At 38.0% G+C, this 22,658-nt stretch overlaps 1 protein-coding gene across 1 annotated transcript in view; it reads left to right on the plus strand.

Moving 5' to 3' along the window:
* BICRAL (BICRA like chromatin remodeling complex associated protein) overlaps nucleotides 1-22,658 on the plus strand; it is a 61,095-nt gene that overhangs the window by 22,172 nt on the left and 16,265 nt on the right. Inside the window, exons 2-5 of the mRNA XM_063097771.1 lie at nucleotides 9,451-9,496; nucleotides 9,913-9,961; nucleotides 10,050-10,118; nucleotides 12,792-14,462. Of these exons, the coding sequence (XP_062953841.1) occupies nucleotides 9,456-9,496; nucleotides 9,913-9,961; nucleotides 10,050-10,118; nucleotides 12,792-14,462 (1,830 nt within the window). The 5' untranslated portion in view covers nucleotides 9,451-9,455. The remainder of the gene's footprint in view (nucleotides 1-9,450; nucleotides 9,497-9,912; nucleotides 9,962-10,049; nucleotides 10,119-12,791; nucleotides 14,463-22,658) is intronic.

Here is a 22,658-nt window from a genome sequence, read left to right on the forward strand (position 1 = left end):
TAACTTCATTTAGAAATGGGAAAACAAGGGACCCGAGAGGTTGGAGCTTGTTGGTAATCACCCTGTTAGTCAGTGTCAGTATCCACAGCAAGCCATGTGACTTCCAAGTTGAATGTTCTTCCCCATGTGTCCCCAGCCTCTGTAAAGCCTCATCAGACATTCTCCCTGACCTCCTTAGGGTTGGTCACCTTTTCCCCCTTGTTATAGAACATTGTTTTGCCAGCTGGATCGCTTAATATATTAGGTTTAGTTCTGTCCCATCTCATTTCAAGTATGAATTAAAGCAGTTTAAAGTTCCTCAAGTTCTGCATTTCATGTGATGAACCAAGGTCTTATACTGCCTATGTTAATGGTTGTCTTTTCCAACTTTGAGAAATTTTTTAATTCCTAAGTCTTTCTCCTAACAATTTTTCTTAGTCTTTTGCACCTTGTCCTCCTTGCTGCTAGAAGATTTTAGGTGGTGACAAAATAAATGAAGAAGTCCTTGACTAAATAATAACTAAAAAACTCAAAATCAATTATGTTGAGTTTGACAGCTTTTTATTGCAAGTAGATATAATGGTGAAAATCTAGTCATGTTTTCTTCTAGCAAAATGTCATATTACTTCACAGAAAGTCCAGTGACTTCATCTAAAGAAACTTGGGAACCCCTGCTAAAAACTAGCACTTCTCACATTGCGATTGTAATGAATTGTTGCATGTCTGTCTTCCAAAAGAAAGTGAGTTCCTTAAAAACAGGAACCATGCCAGAAGGTGAAGTTTTGCAATTACAGAATTTAACAGCCTAGAACAATTACAGTATAGTAAAGGGAATAAATGTGAATATTTTATATCATGGTTGACATAAACAGTTACTTGCCCTATGTAAGTGGCTATTTATTTCATGGCATAACCTTCTTTTTTCATGGCATAACTTTTTGATCATAACACTCATTGGAAATTGTTTGCTTAAACACAATAGTTGACTTTTCAGCTTTGCTTTTCCAGTCCTACAAAATGTGAAGGATATTTACATTTGTTATTACATTTTATGACATATTTATTCCATATTCACACCCTCTAACATAGTACCTGGCACGCAGTTAGTGCTAAATGTTTGTTACATGAATAATGAATATTTTTTACACCCACCAAACAACTTTATTAAAGATAGGAATTAAAGAAGTAGCCTTTCCCATATCCTAAGCTATTCTTCAGGTAGAAAACAAAAGGAGGCACAGGAGAAAACTGTGCAAACAGTTTGTCTGTCCTCTTTCCTTTCTCCTATCCTTCCTCTTTCAGTATTTCCTTCCTTTCTTCCTTCCTCCTGGTATGGAGATCCAAACCCTTGACCTTAGTGTTATAACACTGTGCTCTAACCAACTGAGCTAGCTGGTCAGCCCCTTCTTTCAGGATATTCTGATCCTGTAGTTCATGCCAATGAACTCTAACATAAACTGCTCTTAGCTCTTAAAGAGATCTTTTTTCAAAATCTTAAAGTAACTGTAGGGCCAACATGGAGTAACAGGGACAGGATTTAACTTCCTGCATAAAAAAATTAAGAAATGGACAAAATATATGAAACAGGGCTGGTTGGTTAGCTCACTTGGGAGAATGTGATGCTGATAACACCAAGGTCAAGGATATGAACCCTTGACCAGCCAGCCACCAAAAAAAAAAAAAAAAAAATATATATATATATATATATATATATATAGTAGTTTTTAGAGATTTGATATCAGGCAACACAGGACAGTGACTCCTGAGAGAGGAAAACAAATAAGTCCTGTAATTTCCCCAGCTTACTGACAGGAGAGTTTACAAGCCATAGCACAGGAGGGAGGGGGAGCTCACATGGAATCTAGTAATCTTCCTGAGTTGAACTGATATAGCCGGGAGGTGAAACTGGCTAAAGTTCCCAGGAAAGAGGACCAAAGAGGAGAGAGCTGCACTCATAGAAAACTCTGAGGTCTGCATGGTTTTTCCCTCAAGTCTTCAGCTGGTAATTGATAAGTCCATGTTTGTGAGAAAACTACCCAAGACCTTGGAAAGAACCATCCAAAAGGATTAGAGAAAACAATACTTGGAGTTCATGCAGGGCTAAGAATAGTTTGTGTTCCCACCTGCAAGAGTGCAAAAATCTTTGTAATTCATGGGAAATCAAGAGTATTGACTCCGTATAAGGCAAAATTAACCCTAGACTAAAGACTGACAAAGCTTAAAAGCAAGCCTCAAAAGGATCAAACTGTTTATAAGTAACTTAACTGTATCCTAGACAAAGCTCAAAAATATCTGTAGGGGTGTGAAAATATCCAACACCTGATAATGTAAAGTTAACAATGTCTAGCATCCAATCAAAAATGACGAGGCATGCAAAGAAGCAAGAAAATACCACCCATAATGAGGAGGAAAAAAATCAATAGAAACAGACCCAGAAATGACACAGATGATAGAATTAGTAGAGAAAGACATTAAAAAGTTACTAGTATTTTGCATAAGTTAAAGAAGGTAGAGGAAAGACTAACCATATTACATAAAGATACGGATGATATAACAAAAAGACTCAGATTGAATTTCGAGAGATAAAAACTACAATGTTTGAAAGTATAAATACATAGCACCCCCTTATCTATTGTTTTGCTTTCTGTGGTTTCAGTTACCTGTGGTCAACCATGGTCCAAAAATATTAAAGGGAATAGAGTGTGGTATTATTACCCAAGGTCAAGGGTTTGGATCCCCACACCAGCCAGCCACCAAAACAACAACAAAAATATTAAATGGAAAATTCTAGAAATAAACAGTTCGTAAGTTTTAAATTGCACTCCTTTCTGAGTAGTGTGATGAAATCTTATGCTGTCCCACTTTATCCCTTCTTCATCACAAGAAGAGTATAGTACAATATTTTGAGAGAAAGTTCACATAACTTTTTATTAGAGTATGTTATAATTGTTCTATTTTATTATTGGTTATTGTTGTTAATCTTTTACTGTGCCTAATTCATAAATTAAACTTTACCATAGGTGTGCATGTATAGGAAAAAACATAGTATATATAGGGTTCAGTATCATCTGTGGTTTCAGGCATCCACTGGGGGTCTTAGAACATATCCCCTGTGGATAAGGGGGCACCGCTGTACACTGGATGAGATTAACAGCATATTAGATAGAGAGAAAAAGATTTTTTTCTTCAGAAGATTAATGAACTTGAAGACGTAGCAACAGAAACTACCCTAAATGAATGCCAGAGAGATTTAAAAAAAAAAAAAAAAAAAAAAACTGAAAAAAGAAAAAAAAACATCAGTGAGCTGTGGGACAACTTAAAGTAACCTAATAATATACTGTAATGGGGGCCCCCAAAGGAGGGGGAGGGACACAAAATGTTTGAAAAATTAATGGCTGAAAGTTTTGTAAATTGGAGGAAAAATATAAACGTGTAGATTCTACAAGCTTAATGAACCCCAAGCACAAGAAGCATGAAGAAAACTATACTAAAAGAAGGCCTATTATAATTAAATTGCTTAAAACTAATGGTAGAGAGGAAAACATTTAAAGTATCCAGAGGAAAAAAAAGACAGACTATGAAAGAAACAAAGATAAGAATGGTAGCAGACTTCTCTTTGGAAATAATGCAAATGAGAAACTGGGTAGCAATTTCTTAAAGAATTGAAAGAAAAAGAAAAAAAATAAAATAAACTGTCAATCTTGAACAATATGCCCAGCAAAAACATATTTCAAAAATGAAGGCAAAATAAACACTTTTTAAAGATGAGCAAAAGCTGAAAGAATTCATCACCAGCAGACCTGCACTACAAAAAATATTAAAGGAAATACTTCAAGAGAAGGAAAATGATACCAGATGGAAATCTGGATTTTCTGATAGGAACAAAGAATGCTGGAAATGGTGAACACATATGAGGGTAAAAGTAAAAGTGACTGCAACCCATTTTACCTTGGTTAGCTCAGACAGAGAAAACATGGTTCTGAAGACTGCAACCAGTCCGTCGTTCATGACTGCATAAATAAAGCCTCTCAGTGATCCCTCTGCTAACCTCAGCACCTTTTAGCGGTGAATTTGAAAATGGTTGGGAAATTACGACTAATGCTATACCAAATTAATACAAATAAAGCGAATAGTAGTTTTTTATACTTTGGTAAGAGAGCCGTTGCATTGACTCTTCGCAGTCTTTTACAGTTTCAGCTTCTTAGTCATCTTCATTAGGCTGTGTTTTTGGAAGAACAGAGAAGCCGACAAGGGAGGAAACTAAAGCATCTGTAATAGTGATCACATACCAAATTTCAACTTGTAAAGTATTTGAAATCCTGTTTTATGACTCAAAGATCAAGCTTAGTTTTCTTCCACTGCCACTAGCTTAGGATATCTTATGTAGTAGAATTGATTTGCTCATGTAGCTTTCCTGAAATATCTGTTTTGGAAACCAATACATTTCTTGTTATGAGAGCTTAGATTTTCTCCATGTGGAAAAAATTTAGTCTGTCATATTCCTTGATATCTCTGTCCTGGAGATCTTTGAAGTCTTTCTGTGATCGTAATGAAAACCAGACTGTTTTTAAGATATTTAAGGCAGCTGATGTAGGTTATTCTTTTTATTTTATTTTATTATGTTTATTTTTATTTATTTTGTGGCTGGCCGGTATGGGATAAGCAGATTATTCTTTTTCTTTCTTTCTTTTTTTTTTTGGGCAAATGGCTAGTGTGGGGATCCAAACCCAGTGTAGGTTATTCTTGAGGCCACTAGGCTGCTTAAAAATTTTCTGAGTACTTGATAGCTGGTGTGCTTAACGATATTGAGCCTGACTTTAGGTTCTTGTGTTTTAAGGATAACCCTGTCTCCTTCTTCTCCTTGTTTTATTAGTTGCGTGTATGTATGTGTAAATATATATAATTTTTTTTAATAGGTCTTACATGCATGTGGCACAAAATTCAAAAGGTACAAAAGGACATATGAGTGAAGAGTATGCCTTCCTCTGTTTCCCAGCTAGTTTCCCTCCCGGAAGCAACTAGTGTTACTGGTTACTTGTGCTTCATTTCAGGGTCTGTACATTAACAAAGACACACGTATATATGTTCCTATGCTCCCCCCCACCTCCCAAATTGGAAGTATATTGTATACACTATTCTTTTTTTCACTGACCATATATCTTTCCAAGTCAGTATGTATAAAACTGCCTCTTTTTTTTTTTTTAAAGAATAGTTAAGTACAGTAGTGCCTCATTATTTTTAATGACACAAAGTATTTTACTATATGGGTGAATCATAAATGATTTAACCAATCTCTCATTTATGGACATCTAAGGTTTAAAAAATTTTTAAATTGAGATCTAGTTTACATACCATAAAATTCACCCTTTTAATGTTTATAACTCGGTGGTTTAATTCCAGAACATTTTCATCACCCCAAAAAGAAACCCCATACCCATGACATCTAGGTTTTTATAGTCCCTTGTTAAAATCGATCATGCTGCACTGGATATTCTTCTACACATCATTTCACACATGTGCAAGAATATCTGCAAGACAAATGCCTGGCAATAGATTTCCTAGGTAAACTGATTTGTGTACTTAAAATTTTGAAAGATATTGCAAAATTGCTCTCTTTGGAGATTATATGAGTCTACACTCTGTCAATGTATAGAAGTTCCTGTTTCCCCACTCCATGACCAGCATAGTCCTTAATGAAACTTTTTGATCTTTGCCAATCTGACGGGAAATAGTATCCTATTGTAATTTTAATTTATGTTTCTCTTGTTGTAAGTGAGATTGATTATTTTATATGTTTAGGAGCTACTTGTCTTTCCTTTTTTTTAATAAACCAATTATTCATACACTTTGATTTCCTGCAAGTATCCTTATTTTTTATTTTTTTCTGATTTATAGGAGCTCTTTATTAGAGAGAAATCCCTCTGTGGTATGAGTTGGAAATATTTTTCCCAGTTTTTTTTTTTTTTTTTTTGGCATGTTCTTTCTTTTATTATACAGAATTTGTAAATTTTGTGTCATTGAATTTGTCACTCTTTTATGACTTCTGTGTCTTGTGACATACCTGGACTTTCCCACTCCAAGATTATAAAAAAAATTCTCCCGTATGTTATTTTAGTACTTTAAGATTCTCCCTCACCTCCATCATTTAATTCTTAGATCCATCTGGGGTATCTAAGAATTGTGTAAGATGCGAGGTATGGATTCACCTTCATTTCTCCATATGGCTAACACCTTTCCCCCATTTATTTGAAAAGTCACTTTTACACTCATTTGAAGTGTCCTCTTCAATTAACAGCTATTATTTAAGGTGTTCATTCCATAGTTAAGAACAATTTCAAGTATTAGCTTTAATTTTTCAGAGTGATAGGTGTGCAGGGCAGTAATTTCTGAACTCTTGCGGTATCTATCACAACTTTGTAAAAACTTCAGCCCCCTTCCCACTACAACAAATCCCACTGTTGAGAGCTGTCATTATTGAGGGGAATGTGTCCTGGTCACATGTGTTGGGCCAACAAATAGTTTCTAACCACTGCTCTAGTGATTTCCCTTAGAGGGGCTTCTCTCTTACACAGCCTTATAAAATTCACCTGGTACTAGTGGCCCATCCAGTGATTCCAGGGTTGTTTCTTGAAGAGAAAAGGGCCTCAACAACAGTCTAGATGTAAAGGGAGACTCTTTCCAAAGAAAACTGAACTCTTCACTTTTGAGTCATTAGTGTCTGATCCTCTGGTTTTCTTCCATTTTAGAATCATAGTCAATTTTTAAAATTTTACTTTATTAAATTTACTTTGGTGGACCATATGTCTTCCCGGGGGAAGGAACTCCTGGATTAAGCTGTATTATGACTGCATTTTGGCACTATTTAAAGCTGGGGGTACAGGAATAAGGACCATCTCTTTTAATTTGAAATTGTTTAAAGTTAGAAAAGAGTGGGACCTTTAAAAAAGCAGAATTCTAGGGCCGGCCCGTGGCTCACTCGGGAGAGTGTGGTGCTGATAACACCAAGGCCACAGGTTCAGATCCCTGTATAGGGATGGCTGGTTAGCTCACTTGGGAGAGCGTGGTGCTGACAACACCAAGTCAAGGGTTAAGATCCCCTTACTGGTCATCTTTAAAAAAAAAAAAAAACAACCCAGAATTCTCAGGGTACCCCTGACTGTAAAGGCTCCTAAAGTTCTGCCTGCTGGGGGTAGATGAAGAAGCCTGTCTAGTAGGGCTTCCGATGGCGCTGATGGGTGTGGATACCCCCAAGGAGCATTCTTTCACGTCGAATGTTTGACCAGCCTGTTTGGTGTGGTAGAGGAGGATATACAATAGCTTTTAATTTCATCCAATATTATAAAATTATTCTTTTGTTTGGCCTACTCAAGGAGTAGTTTGTCTTTTGAACTCTGGGGTAGCAAGTGTTCTCTATGCTTGAGGTCTTGGTGGCAGTGATGCCTCAGTGGAGTGACTGGTGTTGGCTTCCTTCCTTAGACTGTTTGTTAACCCTTAGGGCATCTCATCAAGCAGAGGAGCTAGGTAAGAGGGTAAAGTAGGGACGGAAGCTGGGAGAGTTGTGGAAGTATTTTTCTCTGGCATAGGCTATTTTTCACTTACATTTTTATTAGTTTGTCTCAGAGACTGTTAGACACTTTTAAAAATAGATTTACAGGGCTGGCCATTTAGCTCAGTTGGTTAGAGCATGGTGTGGGTAACACCAAGGTCAAGGATTTGATCCCCATACTGGCCAGCTGTGCCCCCCCCATCAAAATAATAAAATAAATTCACAAAGGATATAGTGGAATTTGATTTCAATAGTCATGTTGAAGTAAAGAAATAACATCCACTTTATAAGTTTAATAATATGTCATAATTGGCTAATTTATTCTATGTGATTGTGCTGTCTGGAAGACAAGCCCCTGATATGGTGATGAGCTGTGGTTAATACGATTCTATCACATTAAATATCATCAGGATTCAAGGAAAGACCTTCACACTGATTTCTATTTATCTGTCTGATGATCATTTTCCTGTTTTTGCTACCTGTCACATTTTCATACCTCACAAGTCACATTACGCTAGTACAGTCATGCCAGCGTGCCCTTGAGTAAATCCAAGTCTGCGTCCTAAAAAGCAGATTTCACTGAGTAGCCAGCCACACTTCTCGGTTTCAGCCTTAGATATCACCTTATGGTGAGGTTTTCTCACTCTTCTTTCTCACCCATCACCTCTCCTGTCCATTGGGTTCTACTCAAATGAATTGTAATCTCCCAGATCATTCAGCAACTGGACAAATTCACCCACTAACGGCAAGGTCCCACATGGGGGTACTTACCCCTTCCAGACTTCCTGAGGAAAGCAAGTTACCTTCCATGTGGCAGGAGTAAATTTTATATTTGTTTGGCCTTGTGACTGATAGACTGGGAAGTTTAGGGGAACTGGAGAGGAGATGGCTGTTTTAACAGAAAAAAACATTTAATAGAGACTGTCCCTTCTGCCTTCTTCGGGTGTGTCCCACTTCTGGGCATCTCTTCAGGATTTCATTCCTCTGTCCAACTGCCATTTACAACTGCCCTTTCCAACTGCTCCAGAACTCTTGGCCCTGCATTCCGTGATGTAAATTATTCCACGCATGGCTCGAAATGGGTGTGAAGCAGTGTTGCCAGGTGTTGGATCACTAGTGTAAGTTTACTGGATCTCGGGGGAGAACTGCTCTTGGAATTTGTACAGTTGTTCTTGTTTCAGCCAAAGCACAGTCATTGCGCTGGCTAAGCCTGATGCTGTCGCTGGCTGGAGAGAGAGGGAGCTCAGGGCCCAGAGCTGGGGGGAACTTTCGGTTGAGATTTTCTGCTTGAAAGATTTTAGTGTTCGGCTATAGATCGTTTGGAATTGAACAGTGATGGTGCTGCTGCGGAGAGAAGAACCCAGGCCTGCGGGCCCAGGCCTGCAGCAACGCTGCCTGGGGCTAGTGTGCCCCCCTGCTGCCTCAAAATACAGGGAGAACCTGCTTTTCTTTCTTCCTGAAGATAGTCAAAATATGACAGCAATTCTAGATTGCTCACCAGGTTTAGAAACATCCAGTCAATTAAAAGTTAAAAACTAAAAGACCTCTGTATTTATGAGATCTTTTCTAAAACAAAAATGTTATCTCTTCCCTTGTTCATTCTACATTTTGAGGAAGTTACTTTTCATGGTTTATAGCCCCTTTGGGGAATCTGCAGGTAAGGGAGGTTGCTGCCAGTCAACTCTCTCTGATTTGTCTAAAGTCTTGACTTGTAAGTTAAGGATTTATTTTCAATAAAAACAGATTAAATATAATACCTTATTGAATAACCACAAAATGTTTAAAAATCACATTAATAATAAGCAATTAGAGAAAAAACTCACATTTTATCCAGGAAAGTATAAGGTATATTTTTACGTTGCATTGATGTGACTGGCTTTATCCTGCTGTGCTGAAACATGCTTTCCTCTTCCTTTTCTTTGCAGTTGTCATGGATGATGATGATGACTCGTGTCTCCTTGATCTTATTGGGTAAGATGCTCATTCTCAAACCACAGTAAATCAAACATGTGAGGTCTCCTGACCCAAAGCAACCTAATAAGCATTTTAAAGCCTGGTGGGTTTTTAAAATAAAATTTGAATGATCATCATAGATATGGTAGAGAGACAAAGAGACATGGATTAACACAGGGGTCATAATTCAGTAATCCTTTACTTATTTTCTAACAAATCCCAGGAGGCAAAAATGAGTGATAATAGGAAGAGGACCAACATCAAAACAAAAAAAACAAAAAAGTACTAATAAAATTGTTTTAAAATAGGGAAAGGATTTTACTTAGGCTAATATATCATTTTCTTTTAACCCTAGTGAAAATGAATCCTAAATATAGGTAATGTATTTATTTGTTATTTTTCCGTCTCTTTTTTTTTTCTTTTTTCTTATCTAGAGACCCACAAGCATTGAACTATTTTCTACATGGACCTAGTAATAAATCTGTAAGTAATACTTAGAATGTCACAGACATAAATTTTGTTTTTTCTTTACAGTTAAAATAACCACTCTATTGAATTTGTACCTTTGCAGAGCAATGATGACTTGACTAATGCAGGATATTCTGCAGCCAATTCAAATTCAATTTTCGCCAACTCTAGTGTGAGTATTGGAATGTAATGATCCAGTGTTTCTGTCTCATTGATGCCTTGCAAACTAAGGCTTTAATTGCCTTTGTATCATGATAAGAACCTTACCTTGTCTTTTGTAATTTAAATGGGAAGAAAATCTATTGAATTATGTTGACATCTCCTACTTTTAACTTAGTCAATTAAGACAAGCTATATGAAATTTACTTTGCCATTTTTCTAAGCTTTCAGCTTTCTTTCTAAAATGACTCAGAAATATAATAACCTGAGAAAGTCACATTAGAATGTTTTAAACCTTGTTATATAAATTTTAATCGTAGTTATTTACAAATCATTTTCATCTTAAATAAGAAAAAAAAGATAATGATAACTGAAAGTTGTTGAATATTTAATATGTGCTTAGCAGTAAGGGCTTAACATATACTAATCTCCTTTAATCTTTACAATAATTCAGTGAAATGTTTCTGTTATCATCCATATTTTATAGATGAAGCAATTAAGGCACAGAGAGGTTAAGTTACTTGGACCAGTGTTACACAGCCATGAGTTGCAGAGTTGGGATTCTAACCCAGGCCACCAGGTTCTAGAGCCCGTATTCTTAAACTCTAGGAGGATCTAGGCAAGAAATCTGACTTGGGGGAAAGGGAATTCCTGCCTCTAGACTATACTGAAATTACTGTGTTTAAGCTTTACTCTACCTTAATCTTCTCAATTGCCTTATTCTACTGTAGAGAGTAGACCGAGTCAGTCTGCCCAAGTTTGAACCCTTGCTCTGCCACTTACTAGCTGTGTAACTTTAGATGTATCACTAATCTTCAAGAGGTTCAATTTCTGCATTTATGAAAAGAGGATAACAATAGAACTACTTCATGGAATGGTTAAGATTAACTGACTAATCCGAGGAAATCACTTGGTACGGCATTCAAGAAATGTTAACTTATCATCGTCAGGGCCTTTATTTTCGTCATATATAAAAGGAACAGTATTCGGAAAGTCCTTGGGAATGAATGCACAATTCTTTCAAGTATTTTAGTGTGTGTAAGGTGTGGCAGATCATATCATGTAAGACACCTCTACATGCTAGAGTGGCTCTGAAGTCACAACACTGATTCCTGTAAGGCTTCTGACATGCATTTTAAATGAGTAATAACTGCATGTGATGCCATTAAGCCCATAAAGTAGATATTTAGTCTGTCCCTCAACATTAATGATTTTTATTTACCAACTCTTCTACTTCCATGTGAGTATTGATTCTAACTTTTCAGGCTGCTTCATTCAATATGTATATATTGGGAACTTTTATTGCGTCATGCATGTCTCATGTAGTAAAAATATGAAAAATGCTCTGAAAAACATGGGTGTTTAAAACCTATGGTCTGTTAATTTGTGCACTGTAAAAACACTAAACTATGTCTCACCACTCAGGAGATCTCCATTGTTGCCTTGATATTTCTCTGCAAAACAGTATGTTTCTTGCCTTCAGTTGCTTTCTCCACTTCCTTTTAAATGATTTTTTGAGTCCTAAGATGATGTTCACCTGACTTGGAACAACATATTAGTCCATTTCAACTGCTGACTGCATGTCACACAAACTAGTCTTGGTTATTCTATCTAGTTTTTCCTGTCATCTAGCCCCTAGCACCTTATTACGTAGAGCTGAGAATCTCTACAGTTTTGCAAGTTTCAGTACTCATTTTGGATTAATCTATTTTAATATTTTTCTTCATCTTCTTTTTCTTTTTAATTGTGGTAAAATACACATAACAAAACTTACCATCTTAACTGAACTGTACAGTAGTGTTAAGTACATTCAAATGGTCTTCACCTTTTTTAAATGGCTGTTGATTCCATATCATTTTCTTTTATAAGTTTGGCATGCCTCATAAGAGACTGCTGGCCAGTGGAGTGTATCTTTTTTATCATTGACTGTGTTCAGTTCTTTTCATATGCCCATCTTGTTGTCTCTAATTGGAATTATGTCCTCCTTAAGGACAGACAGTAACACACAAGTGGGTACTTGATAAATGTTAGTTGACTTTTACTTTTGACTCGGACACTTAAGTGCTTTTTAAAGTATTTTTATTTAAAGATATGCTGTTAAATATTTAAATGGTGTTTAAAGCACCTCAATAGTAGTTGATTATTTTTAAGAAATCAAATGACCATTGACTCATTTTATGTTGGAACCTTGTTTTTTATCTGAACTGGGCATGCCTGGGGCAGTTGGGGGTAGATACCTTCTGGTCCTCTCTAGAACAACATCCAGAGCTCCCAGAATTCACTGAGACCTCTGGGGTACAAAAGACTAGACATTGCTGTCTCCTAGATATACACACACTCTGGGCTGAGTCCCATTCAAGCCTTAGACTGGGAGCAATCTTGAAAAACAAAGTCTGTGCCAGTATCTCAGAAAATGAAGCTAAGCTCCAGGTAGTCCTCTGTATGTTCACTTTATTTATGTTTCCTATAAAATAACTTACCAGAGCAATGAATGCATATACTTATAAACATAATGTTAAGCATCATTACTAAGGAAATAAAATATCAGAATGAGGTGAGAAGTTTGGACAGTTGTGCCTGAAAGGCAAACTGTTATACTTTACTCATAGTCTAAACAAGATTAATTTTTTTATGCCTCTCTTTCAAAAATTGGATATGCCATGTAACATACTGCTTATTTTTTTAGAATGCTGATCCTAAGTCGTCCCTCAAAGGTGTAAGCAACCAGCTTGGAGAAGGGCCCAGTGATGGACTGCCACTTTCGAGTAGCCTTCAGTTTCTTGAAGATGAACTTGAGTCTTCTCCTCTTCCTGATCTCAGTGAGGACCAACCTTTCGACATTCTTCAGAAATCCTTGCAGGAGGCCAATATCACTGAACAGACATTGGCAGAAGAGGCATATTTGGATGCCAGTATAGGTTCAAGCCAGCAGTTTGCACAAGCTCAGCTTCATCCTTCTTCATCAGCATCCTTTACTCAGGCTTCTAATGTTTCTAATTACTCAGGTCAGACGCTGCAGCCTATAGGGGTGACTCACGTGCCTGTTGGAGCATCGTTTGCAAGCAATACAGTGGGTGTGCAACATGGCTTTATGCAACACGTGGGGATCAGTGTTCCCAGCCAGCATTTGTCTAATAACAGTCAGATTAGTGGTTCTGGTCAAATACAATTAATTGGGTCATTTGGTAATCAACCTTCCATGATGACTATTAATAACCTAGATGGATCTCAAATCATATTAAAGGGCAGTGGGCAGCAAGCCCCATCAAATGTGAGTGGAGGGCTTCTGGTTCATAGACAGACTCCTAATGGCAACTCCTTGTTTGGGAACTCCAGTTCCAGTCCAGTAGCACAGCCTGTTACCGTTCCATTTAACAGCACAAATTTTCAAGCATCTTTACCTGTGCATAATATCATCATACAAAGAGGTCTTGCACCAAATTCAAATAAAGTCCCAGTTAATATACAGCCAAAGCCTATCCAGATGGGTCAGCAAAATACATACAATGTGAACAATTTGGGAATTCAGCAGCATCATGTACAACAAGGGATCTCTTTTGCCTCTGCAAGCTCACCCCAGGGTTCAGTAGTTGGTCCACACATGTCTGTAAACATTGTAAACCAACAGAACACAAGAAAGCCAGTCACCTCACAGGCAGTGAGCAGCACGGGGGGCAGTATCGTTATTCATTCCCCCATGGGCCAGCCTCACACACCACAAAGTCAGTTTCTCATACCTACAAGCCTTGCTGTCAGTTCTAACTCGGTACACCACGTCCAGACCATAAATGGGCAACTTCTTCAGACTCAACCCTCTCAGCTCCTTTCTGGCCAAGTGGCCTCAGAGCATGTCATGTTGAACAGGAACTCTTCAAACATGCTCAGGACCAACCAACCATATTCTGGACAGATGCTTAACAACCAGAATACTGCCGTCCAGTTAGTGTCTGGGCAGACATTCGCAGCCTCTGGAAGTCCAGTGATAGTTAATCATGCGTCTCCTCAGATTGTTGGTGGACAAATGCCCTTGCAGCAGGCATCACCAACGGTATTACACCTGTCACCTGGGCAGAGCAGCATTTCCCAAGGAAGACCTGGCTTCACCTCCATGCCTTCAGTCACAAGCATGTCAGGACCTAGTCGATTCCCTGCTGTCAGCTCAGCCAGCACTGCCCATCCTAGTCTTGGGTCTGTTGTGCAGTCAGGATCAAACTTTACGGGAGATCAGCTGACTCAGCCAAACAGAACTCCAGTACCAGTCAGTGTGTCTCATCGTCTTCCAGTTTCTTCTTCCAAATCTCCCAGCACCTTCAGTACCACACCTGGAGCAGGAGCCCAGCAACAGTTCTTCTGTCAGGTAAGGCCCTTTTTCAAATAAATGTTTGTTTACAGAATGGAAAAATGGGATATGTATTTGCTAAAATATAACTTTCATCCTAGGCTCCCAGTTTATTAATTTAAATCTTTCAGTTTATGATTGATTGCCTTTTTTCTTCTTAACTAAAATCTTTTATCCAGCATAGCATGGTGGTTTAGAGTGGAGACTCTGGAGTCAGACTCAGGTTTGAATCTAAGCTTTATGACATGGAGCAAGTTAACTTACCTTTCTAGACTTAATTTTGATCGATGAAATGGGGATAATAATACTATTCCATGGAGTTATTGGGAGGATTAAATGATACAATCCACACAGAACACTTATTTGTCCCTGGCAAATAGCAGTACTTGACAGGAGCCAATATTTATACATATACTTGATGAGATGTATCATGGACATTTAAAATGAAAGCTTATTTTAGGGGCTGGCTGGTTAGCTCAGTTGGTTAGAGAGTGATGCTGATAACACCAAGGTCCAGGGTTTGATTCCTGTACCAGCCAGCTGCAATAAAATAAAATGCCTATTTTAGATTATTTACTTACATTAAAGAGCAAGCCACTAGGTCGTTTGACTATGAACTGGGTGGAGATGTTGTAGCTGCTTCTTGGTGCCAACTGGAAAGGCTCAAGGACTCAGTATGACTCAAGAATGGGTAGCTGGCCTACACCAGAGGGAGAGTGTAGAAGGAGAGATCCAGGGCACTGTGGTTCAACCAAATGCCTGAGCTTGCATTTACCATGCCAGCGTGTAGGTAAATTACTGTGGGCAGTTGGTAAAACCACATAAGGATTATGTTTCTGAAAAGGGTCTCAAGTGGTCATCAGCTTCAGTCTCTCCCTCTTATCTGCTGATCTTTCGACTCCTCTGGCTTTTGGTTCCCACTCATTCTGAGCATTCTCTGTAGTTCTAGCTCCTCTTCTTCCCACCTGGGAGGACCCATTCTATACCCCACATCTACCTCCGTGGTCTACCCTCCTCAGTCCTGCATTTCCACAACCTTTCTCCTCCACTTTCAGAAGTATCCAAAAACTTCTCTGTTTTTGTATATTAATATATTTTAATATCAATCTTTTAAATCTATGTCAATCTTTTAAAAACTGTATACCTTTAACTTAGTAATCCTACTAAGAATCTTAAGGAAACAAAGAGTATTTGTGATTGAGGATGTTCAATGTATTGGTTTGCTATCAAAGGTTTCTGTGTGTGTGTGTGTGTGTGTGTGTGTGTGTGTGTGTGTGTGTGTGTCACACTTACAGAAAAGTTAAAGTTGCAAGAATGGTTCAGAGAACTCTCATATACTCTTCACCAGATTTCTCCAAATTTTAACTTTTTACCACATTTGTTTTATCCTTATTTCCTAAAAACAGGGACATTCCCTTATAAAACCACAGTACAGTTATCAAAATCAAGAAATCGTTATCACAGTACTATTGTCTAATCTGTGGACCTTATTCAGATTTAGTCAGTTCTCCCAATAATGTCCCTGAGAGCAAATTATTTCATTTTGGTTTTTATAGTCCAGAATCCACCATAGGATCACTGTCTCGTTTCATCGTCATATCTTTTAATCAGTAACAGTTCACCTCTTTGTCTTTTATGATCTTTGTGCTTTTGAAGAATAAAGACCAATTATTTTGTACAGTGTCCCTCAATTTGGGTTTCACTGATGTGTCCTCATGATTGGATTCAGGATGCACATTTTTGGCAGGATTGCCACAGAAGTGATGTGTCCTCAGTGCTCACGATGTCGATTTGTCCCAGTACTAGTGATATTATTTTTGAACACTTGCTTAAGGTGGTGTCTGTAGGTTTCTCCAGTATTTTTCTTCTTGTCGTTAATGAGAATCTTCTGGGAAATACTGGGAAATACTTTGAGGCTCTGTAGATATTCAGTTTCTCATCAAACTTGAACATACTAGTTTAAGCCTCCAATGATAATTCGTGATTGAATCAATTACTATTCCAGCTATTACTAAGCTATTACTATGATGGTCTCCAAATAGAGGTTTTCTAATTCCATCATTTATTCTATACTTACTGTTGGCATTCTATTCTGAGGGTGACCTCCCTTCCTTTACTTATCCTTTACTTCCTTCCTTTACTTATCTTTTCCTTCCTTTACTTATCTGTTTGTTTGTATCAATGTGGACTCATAGATTTTTATTTTATTCAACAGGTTATAAACTGTTAAAATCATTTATTCTGATGCTCAGATCGACCCAGATTTGGCCAGTGAGCTCCCCTTCAAATTGGCTGCTGGTCCTTCTGATGTGTTTCCGTCATGCCTTGAGCACTTCCTTTAATTTCTGGCAAAAAAGATGTTCCATCCTCATCTTTTAATTTCCCTGCCTTGGAATCAACAATTTCTTTAATGAGCCTTCTTCCTTCCAGTGAAGAACAGTATTTAGAAACCAAGATCTGAGCACTATGTGTATTCATTGCTACTGAAGACCCCTATTCTATACACAGCTGGGAAATATGTGTGTGTGTGTATGTGTGTATATATATATATATATATATATATATATATATATATATATAAACAAGATCTATAGATAAGATATTTCAGCTGAGAAATATGTATCTTTATACATACCCAAAATCTATAGCTATTTTATACAAGGGGGCTTCAAAAAGTTCATAGAAAGATTCATATTATCTTTTAATTCCATTTTTCAACAAACTCTTTGAAGTACCCTCATATATCTATCAGTCTATATTAAAAGCTATGAGTTCATGTTAATACTTCCAATTCTTTTTTTTTTTTTTTGGTGGCTGGCCAGTTTGGGGATTTCAACTCTTGACCTTGGTGTTATAACACCACTCTCTGACAATTTGAGCTAACTGGCCAGCCAATTCTAATCCACAACTATAGGATTTACCCAAGCTTCCTTCTTTTCCGTATTTGTAACTGTCTTCCTAATAGTGAGAAAGCCCACTCTATAATATATTTACTTACTTGCTCAATCCGAGAATATGAGAAAGTAGTTTTAGAATTGCCAATTTATGTTTTTCACCCTGGTGAAAACAAACCTACTGATTAAACTTCAGTATTGCTGTACAGTTTTAGCCTTTAGCTAAGGGTTTAGAATCAAAATACTTGTTCAGAAGTTACTTGGTTAAGTTTTTTTCTTTTCCCCCTCACTTGGTGTGGTTATACTTTTCATTTGAAGTATAATTCTGTTTGTTTGTGTTTCATTTTAGGATTCTTCCCCCCACCCTCCTTACTAATTTTATTTATTTCATTTATTTTGAACACATAAACTATTAGTATGGCCCCACAATCAGGCTGCCAGAAAGTGAGCCTGGATTAGTCTTATCTTGTCTTCCCTTCTCCCTACACCCAGCACCCTATCCTTTCTGCCACTTCTCACCTATCCTCGGTATTTACCTGTTTCTAGTTTACTTTTCCTATGCTTCTTTTCACACAAATGAACAGATACTTGCATATTTTCTTATTTCCTCTTCAGTAAGAAAACTAAAAATGTAGCATACTACAGATAACTCTTTTTTTGTTTGTTTGTTTGTTTGTTTGTTTATTTATTTATTTATTTATTTTTAAAGATGACCAGTAAGGGGATCTTAACCCTTGACCCAGTGTTGTCAGCACCATGTTCTCCCAAGTGAGCTAACCAGCCATCCCTATATAGGGATCCAAACACCTGGCCTTGGTGTTTTCTGCACCAGACTCTCCCAAGTGAGCCATGGGCCAGCCCTTTTATTGCGTTTTTTAAATTTTTAGTTTATAGATAACTCTTCTTAACTTCAGTTGCAAAAAGTTTTCTAAAAACCCGAATGGCCAACAACAGGAGAATGATTGGATATGAGGAAGTACTATGTAGTCATTTGAAATGTTTTCAAAAATAATTAAAGATTTAGGGAAAAGCTTACAAAATAATTTAGATTTAAATGTAAAGTATTAAATAAACAAATGATTTACACTTCTAGAAAAATGATGTGGAGAGATGTTATGGTGAATTAGAAAACTGAAAACCTTGCTTACAAAACAGCCAGAAACCTGATTAGGAGGGTATGCACTATAACATTATCAGCAGTTCTCTAGGTGATAGAATTGCAGGTTCTTCACATGTCCTAATGGTTTTAAAAATTTGCCTCTCACAAAGGAGGTAATGCCTGGACAGCATTTATGAAAACATATTTATGCATTTCCTAAAAATAAGTAAAACATGCACCTGGTAAAACGTAAAACAGTTCCAGTGTAGTTCAGAGTGAAAAGTAAGTCTTCCTCCCAGACCCCCATTTTCCTCCCCGAGTCCCCATTGTTTCTAGGTTCTTTCTATTGCCCCAGAGATATCCTTTGCATATACAAGCATGGATAGCGCCTACTCCTGTACTTACTGCTGCAACACACCCTAAATGTTTTCACTTAATTATGTAACTTGAGGATCATTTTTTATCAGTATGTATTGATCTGCTGTATTTTATATTACAATTAGTTATACATAATCAGCCACAGCATGAGCATTTCTTTTTTTTTTTTTCCTGTGTAATAAATAGTGCTTCAATTGTAGGGGAAAAATCTCTCTCTCTCTCTGACTCTGAAAAGTTTCAGTTATTCAAAGATAAAAAGAAGCCTACACTGACAGCTTCAAAGTAATTTTTTGTGACTTTTTATGCCAAAAAGCATGGGGAACTAGGTCAATTGCATTATTTCAAATGTGTCTTTGCTGTAGGTTTTCAGGAACAAGTGAAACATCAGGTGTGTTGGAGAAAGGGGACATAGCCTTGGAGACAGCATGAGTTGGAAGAGTGGTATTTAGGTCATCTATCATTCAAACCCCCAGGACATCTAGAAACAATTACAGCAACTCTTTTCCTTTATAATTTCTGTGTAAAATTTCTTTATAAATTACTTTATATAAGTTTTAAAGAAGAAAAATACCAGTATCAAAGGGCCGGCCCGTGGCTTACTCGGGAGAGTGCGGTGCTGATAACACCAAGGCCACAGGCTCGGATCCTATATAGGGATGGCTGGTTGGCTCACTGGCTGAGCGTGGTGCTGATAACACCAAGTCAAGGGTTAAGATCCCCTTACTGGTCATCTTTTAAAAAATAAAAAAAAAAATTAATAAATAGATAAATAAAAAGAAAAATATCAGTATCTGAGGCCTTTGGTGTTTTTCTATTTGGGGAAATTTAATTCAGCAAGTTTTGATTCTATAAAGTTTCATTTATACTCCACCACTCTCCCCCTGCCCAGTTTTTTTGTGTTTGTTTTTTCTTTTCTTTTTGGCAGCTGACCGATACAGGGATTGAACCCTGGACCTTGGTGTTATCAGCACCATACTCTAACCAGCTGAGCAACTGGCCAGCCCCTGGTATTACTTTGAAGCTAACCCAACCTAACAGTTTATCTATAATATTTTAGTGTATATCTCTAAAAGATCATATATTCTTTTTGTATTTAACGTGTTGCAATTTATTGCTTTCCTTATTCTTTTTGATGCTCAAATTGTCCCAGGTTTGGTCACTGGAGGTCTGTTCAAGCTGGCTCCTGTACCTCTGGCATGTCTCCATCCAGTACTGCCTGGCTTTGTGGCACAAGATACTATAGGCTTGCCTTGATGTTACCTTGCTGCAAACCTACAATTAGTCTTTCTCCAAGGAGTCTGTTGGGAAAATAGAATAGTTTGGTCAGGGCCTTCCTCTCGGGTCCAGTTGGGTGTGGTTCAGCACATCCTTTGTAAGCAAATTGTGTGTGTGTGTGTGTGTGTGTGTAGTTAGTGCGCATGTGCACAAATGTATCCTTTTAGTTTTCTTGCTATTCTTGTGTTCTTCAGAGAGTTTTGATGAAGCAGGCTGGCGGGTGTCTGTTCGCCGGCACAGCTGTGCTTTCCAACCTGCGGCTTCCAAGGATCTGTTTGCTGGTCACCTAGCTCATAGACCTGCATGTGAGGGGTCTGGGGACCCAGCTTGGCATGTGAAGGGTTTGTGACCCAGTCTGTGAACGTGCTTGAGGGGTCTGTGAGCTCCAGACCCAGCCCTAGCTTTACAGTCAGCCCAGTCAGCAGGATTACCAGCAGGTAAAAGAGCCCGACAACTGATGTGGTCAAGTAGCTAGACAATTGGCATCACAAACAGGATTTCAGCATTAGCCAGAGCGCCACAGAGCCCTGTGAATTAAGTCTCTTAAAGTGGAGGATGCCTTAAAGGATTTGCATTTTCTTGTAAATCAATTAACATTCAAAAAAGTCAATGATTAGAAGAGATGATTTACAAGAGTTTTAGCCTATCAAACAAAAGTAATGAAATTATTATAGGTGTGAATCTCTTTAGATCACTAAAAGATTTGGTAGATCTAAAATTCCTTGATTCATATATGAATCTGAGAAAGATAAAAAATAAAATAAAGTTCCTTGAGAGCAGCTGAGCCCATATTGCCTGCAGCTCCTACCTACCGTGCTTTGGGTGTGAGTGTCCGTGATTACAACTGAATTCTCTACTGGATTCTCCAGCCCTGCCCTGCGCATCCCTAATTCCCTATCCCCCGCTAGCTCAGCCTGCCTACCTCACTATGGTACCATTGTATTTTCAGACATCCCACTTCAAAATCTAGATGTTCTTGTTTTCTTCCTCTCTTCTATACCTTTAATAAGTTACCAAATCCTGTAAATTCTTCTTTTAAAATGTCTCATATCTATTCTTTCTAATAATAATGAAAATAATAATCATATTATTAACAGCAACAGGGACAGTGCCAGGAGCTGTACACATTATTTCTAATCATTACCTTGGGGCTACAAATAGCATTATTGTTCGCATTTCACAGTAGAGGTTCAGAGTATGGCAGACTGCTTCCCATTTCTTTCCTTTTCTTTGTCCATACCTGTATCAGTCCATTTCTGTTGTTTATAACAAAATACAGAGAACTGGGTATTTTATAAAGAAAACAAAATTTATTGCCTACAGTTTCTGAGGCTGGGAAGTCCAAAGTCCATCTGATAGTGGTGACAGTGACCTAGGGCTCTCACATTGCAAGAGGGTGGAAGCAGAAAGAGAGACAGACTCTCCTCTCTTCTTTTAAAGCCCTCAGAACCACACCCCTGACCACCATTTTTAATCCATTCACTACTGCATGGTCCTACAATCTAGTCACCTCTTCAAGGTTCCACCTTTCAATTACCGTAATAGGATTTCTCACTCTCTTAACAGTTGCAGTGGGGGCCAAGTTTCTTATACATAAAACTTGGGGGACACAATTCAAGCTTGAATGAGTTTTGGGAGGGACATAATTCAATCCCCTACAATACCCTAAGGTAGACTTTAAGAGGGACTGAAATATAATGGAAAAACAGGAGTTGGATCAGGAGTCAGAGCTGAGTCTTAGGGTAGGACTGACTCTGCCACTGGGTGGTTTTGTGATCTAAGCTTGTTTCTTAAACTCTCTGAGCCCTAGTTTTCTCTTCTCTGAAATGAGGAACTCTACCTATGCAGTAGAATCACCCAGGGAGTGCTGGACTGTTAGCTTAGTTGGTTAGAACACAGCCGTATAACACCAAGATCATGGGTATGAATCCCCGTACTGGCCAGCCGCAAAAAAAAAAAAAGAAAGAAAAAGAATCACCTGGGGTGCTTTTAGAAAATATGAATGCCAGAGCCTCACTCCCATAAATTCTGATTTAAACAGTCTGCAGAAAGAGCTTTAGGCATCAGCATTTTTCAGAAGCTCCCCAGGTGGTTCTAAAGAGCAGCCAGGATAGAGAACCACCGGGCTAGATGATTTCCAAAGCCCATTCCAATCTTAACATCTCCTATTAGACAACGGCAGCAATTGTCTAGGTGATTAATCTGCCTTTGGCCTCTTCCTGAAAGCAGATTTCCATGACGTTTATTCTCCTAAAACATTGCTTGGTGACCTGAACCAAGTCATCTTGGAACTTCCTATTCCTACGGGAGAAAGTACAAACTCCTGACCTGGCAGTCGAGGTTCTCCAGTCAGAAATCCTCCACTTAGCAAGGCAGGCCCCCCATTGTTCCCTGAACAGGCCAGGCTCATTGTGAGTTCAAGCCTTTGCTTATGGTTATTCATTCCTGTCCTATCTATATTCTTTCTTTCAAGGCCCTACCCAAAACCCCCAAAAGAATGAAGCCTTTTTCAGTCCGTCCTCTGATCTTTTCTCTGCTATTTGTTAAGCTTTTTGTTTGTACTGCCTA

This window comes from Cynocephalus volans, chromosome 5 (assembly GCF_027409185.1).
Source record: "Cynocephalus volans isolate mCynVol1 chromosome 5, mCynVol1.pri, whole genome shotgun sequence".
Taxonomy (NCBI): Eukaryota; Metazoa; Chordata; class Mammalia; order Dermoptera; family Cynocephalidae; genus Cynocephalus; species Cynocephalus volans.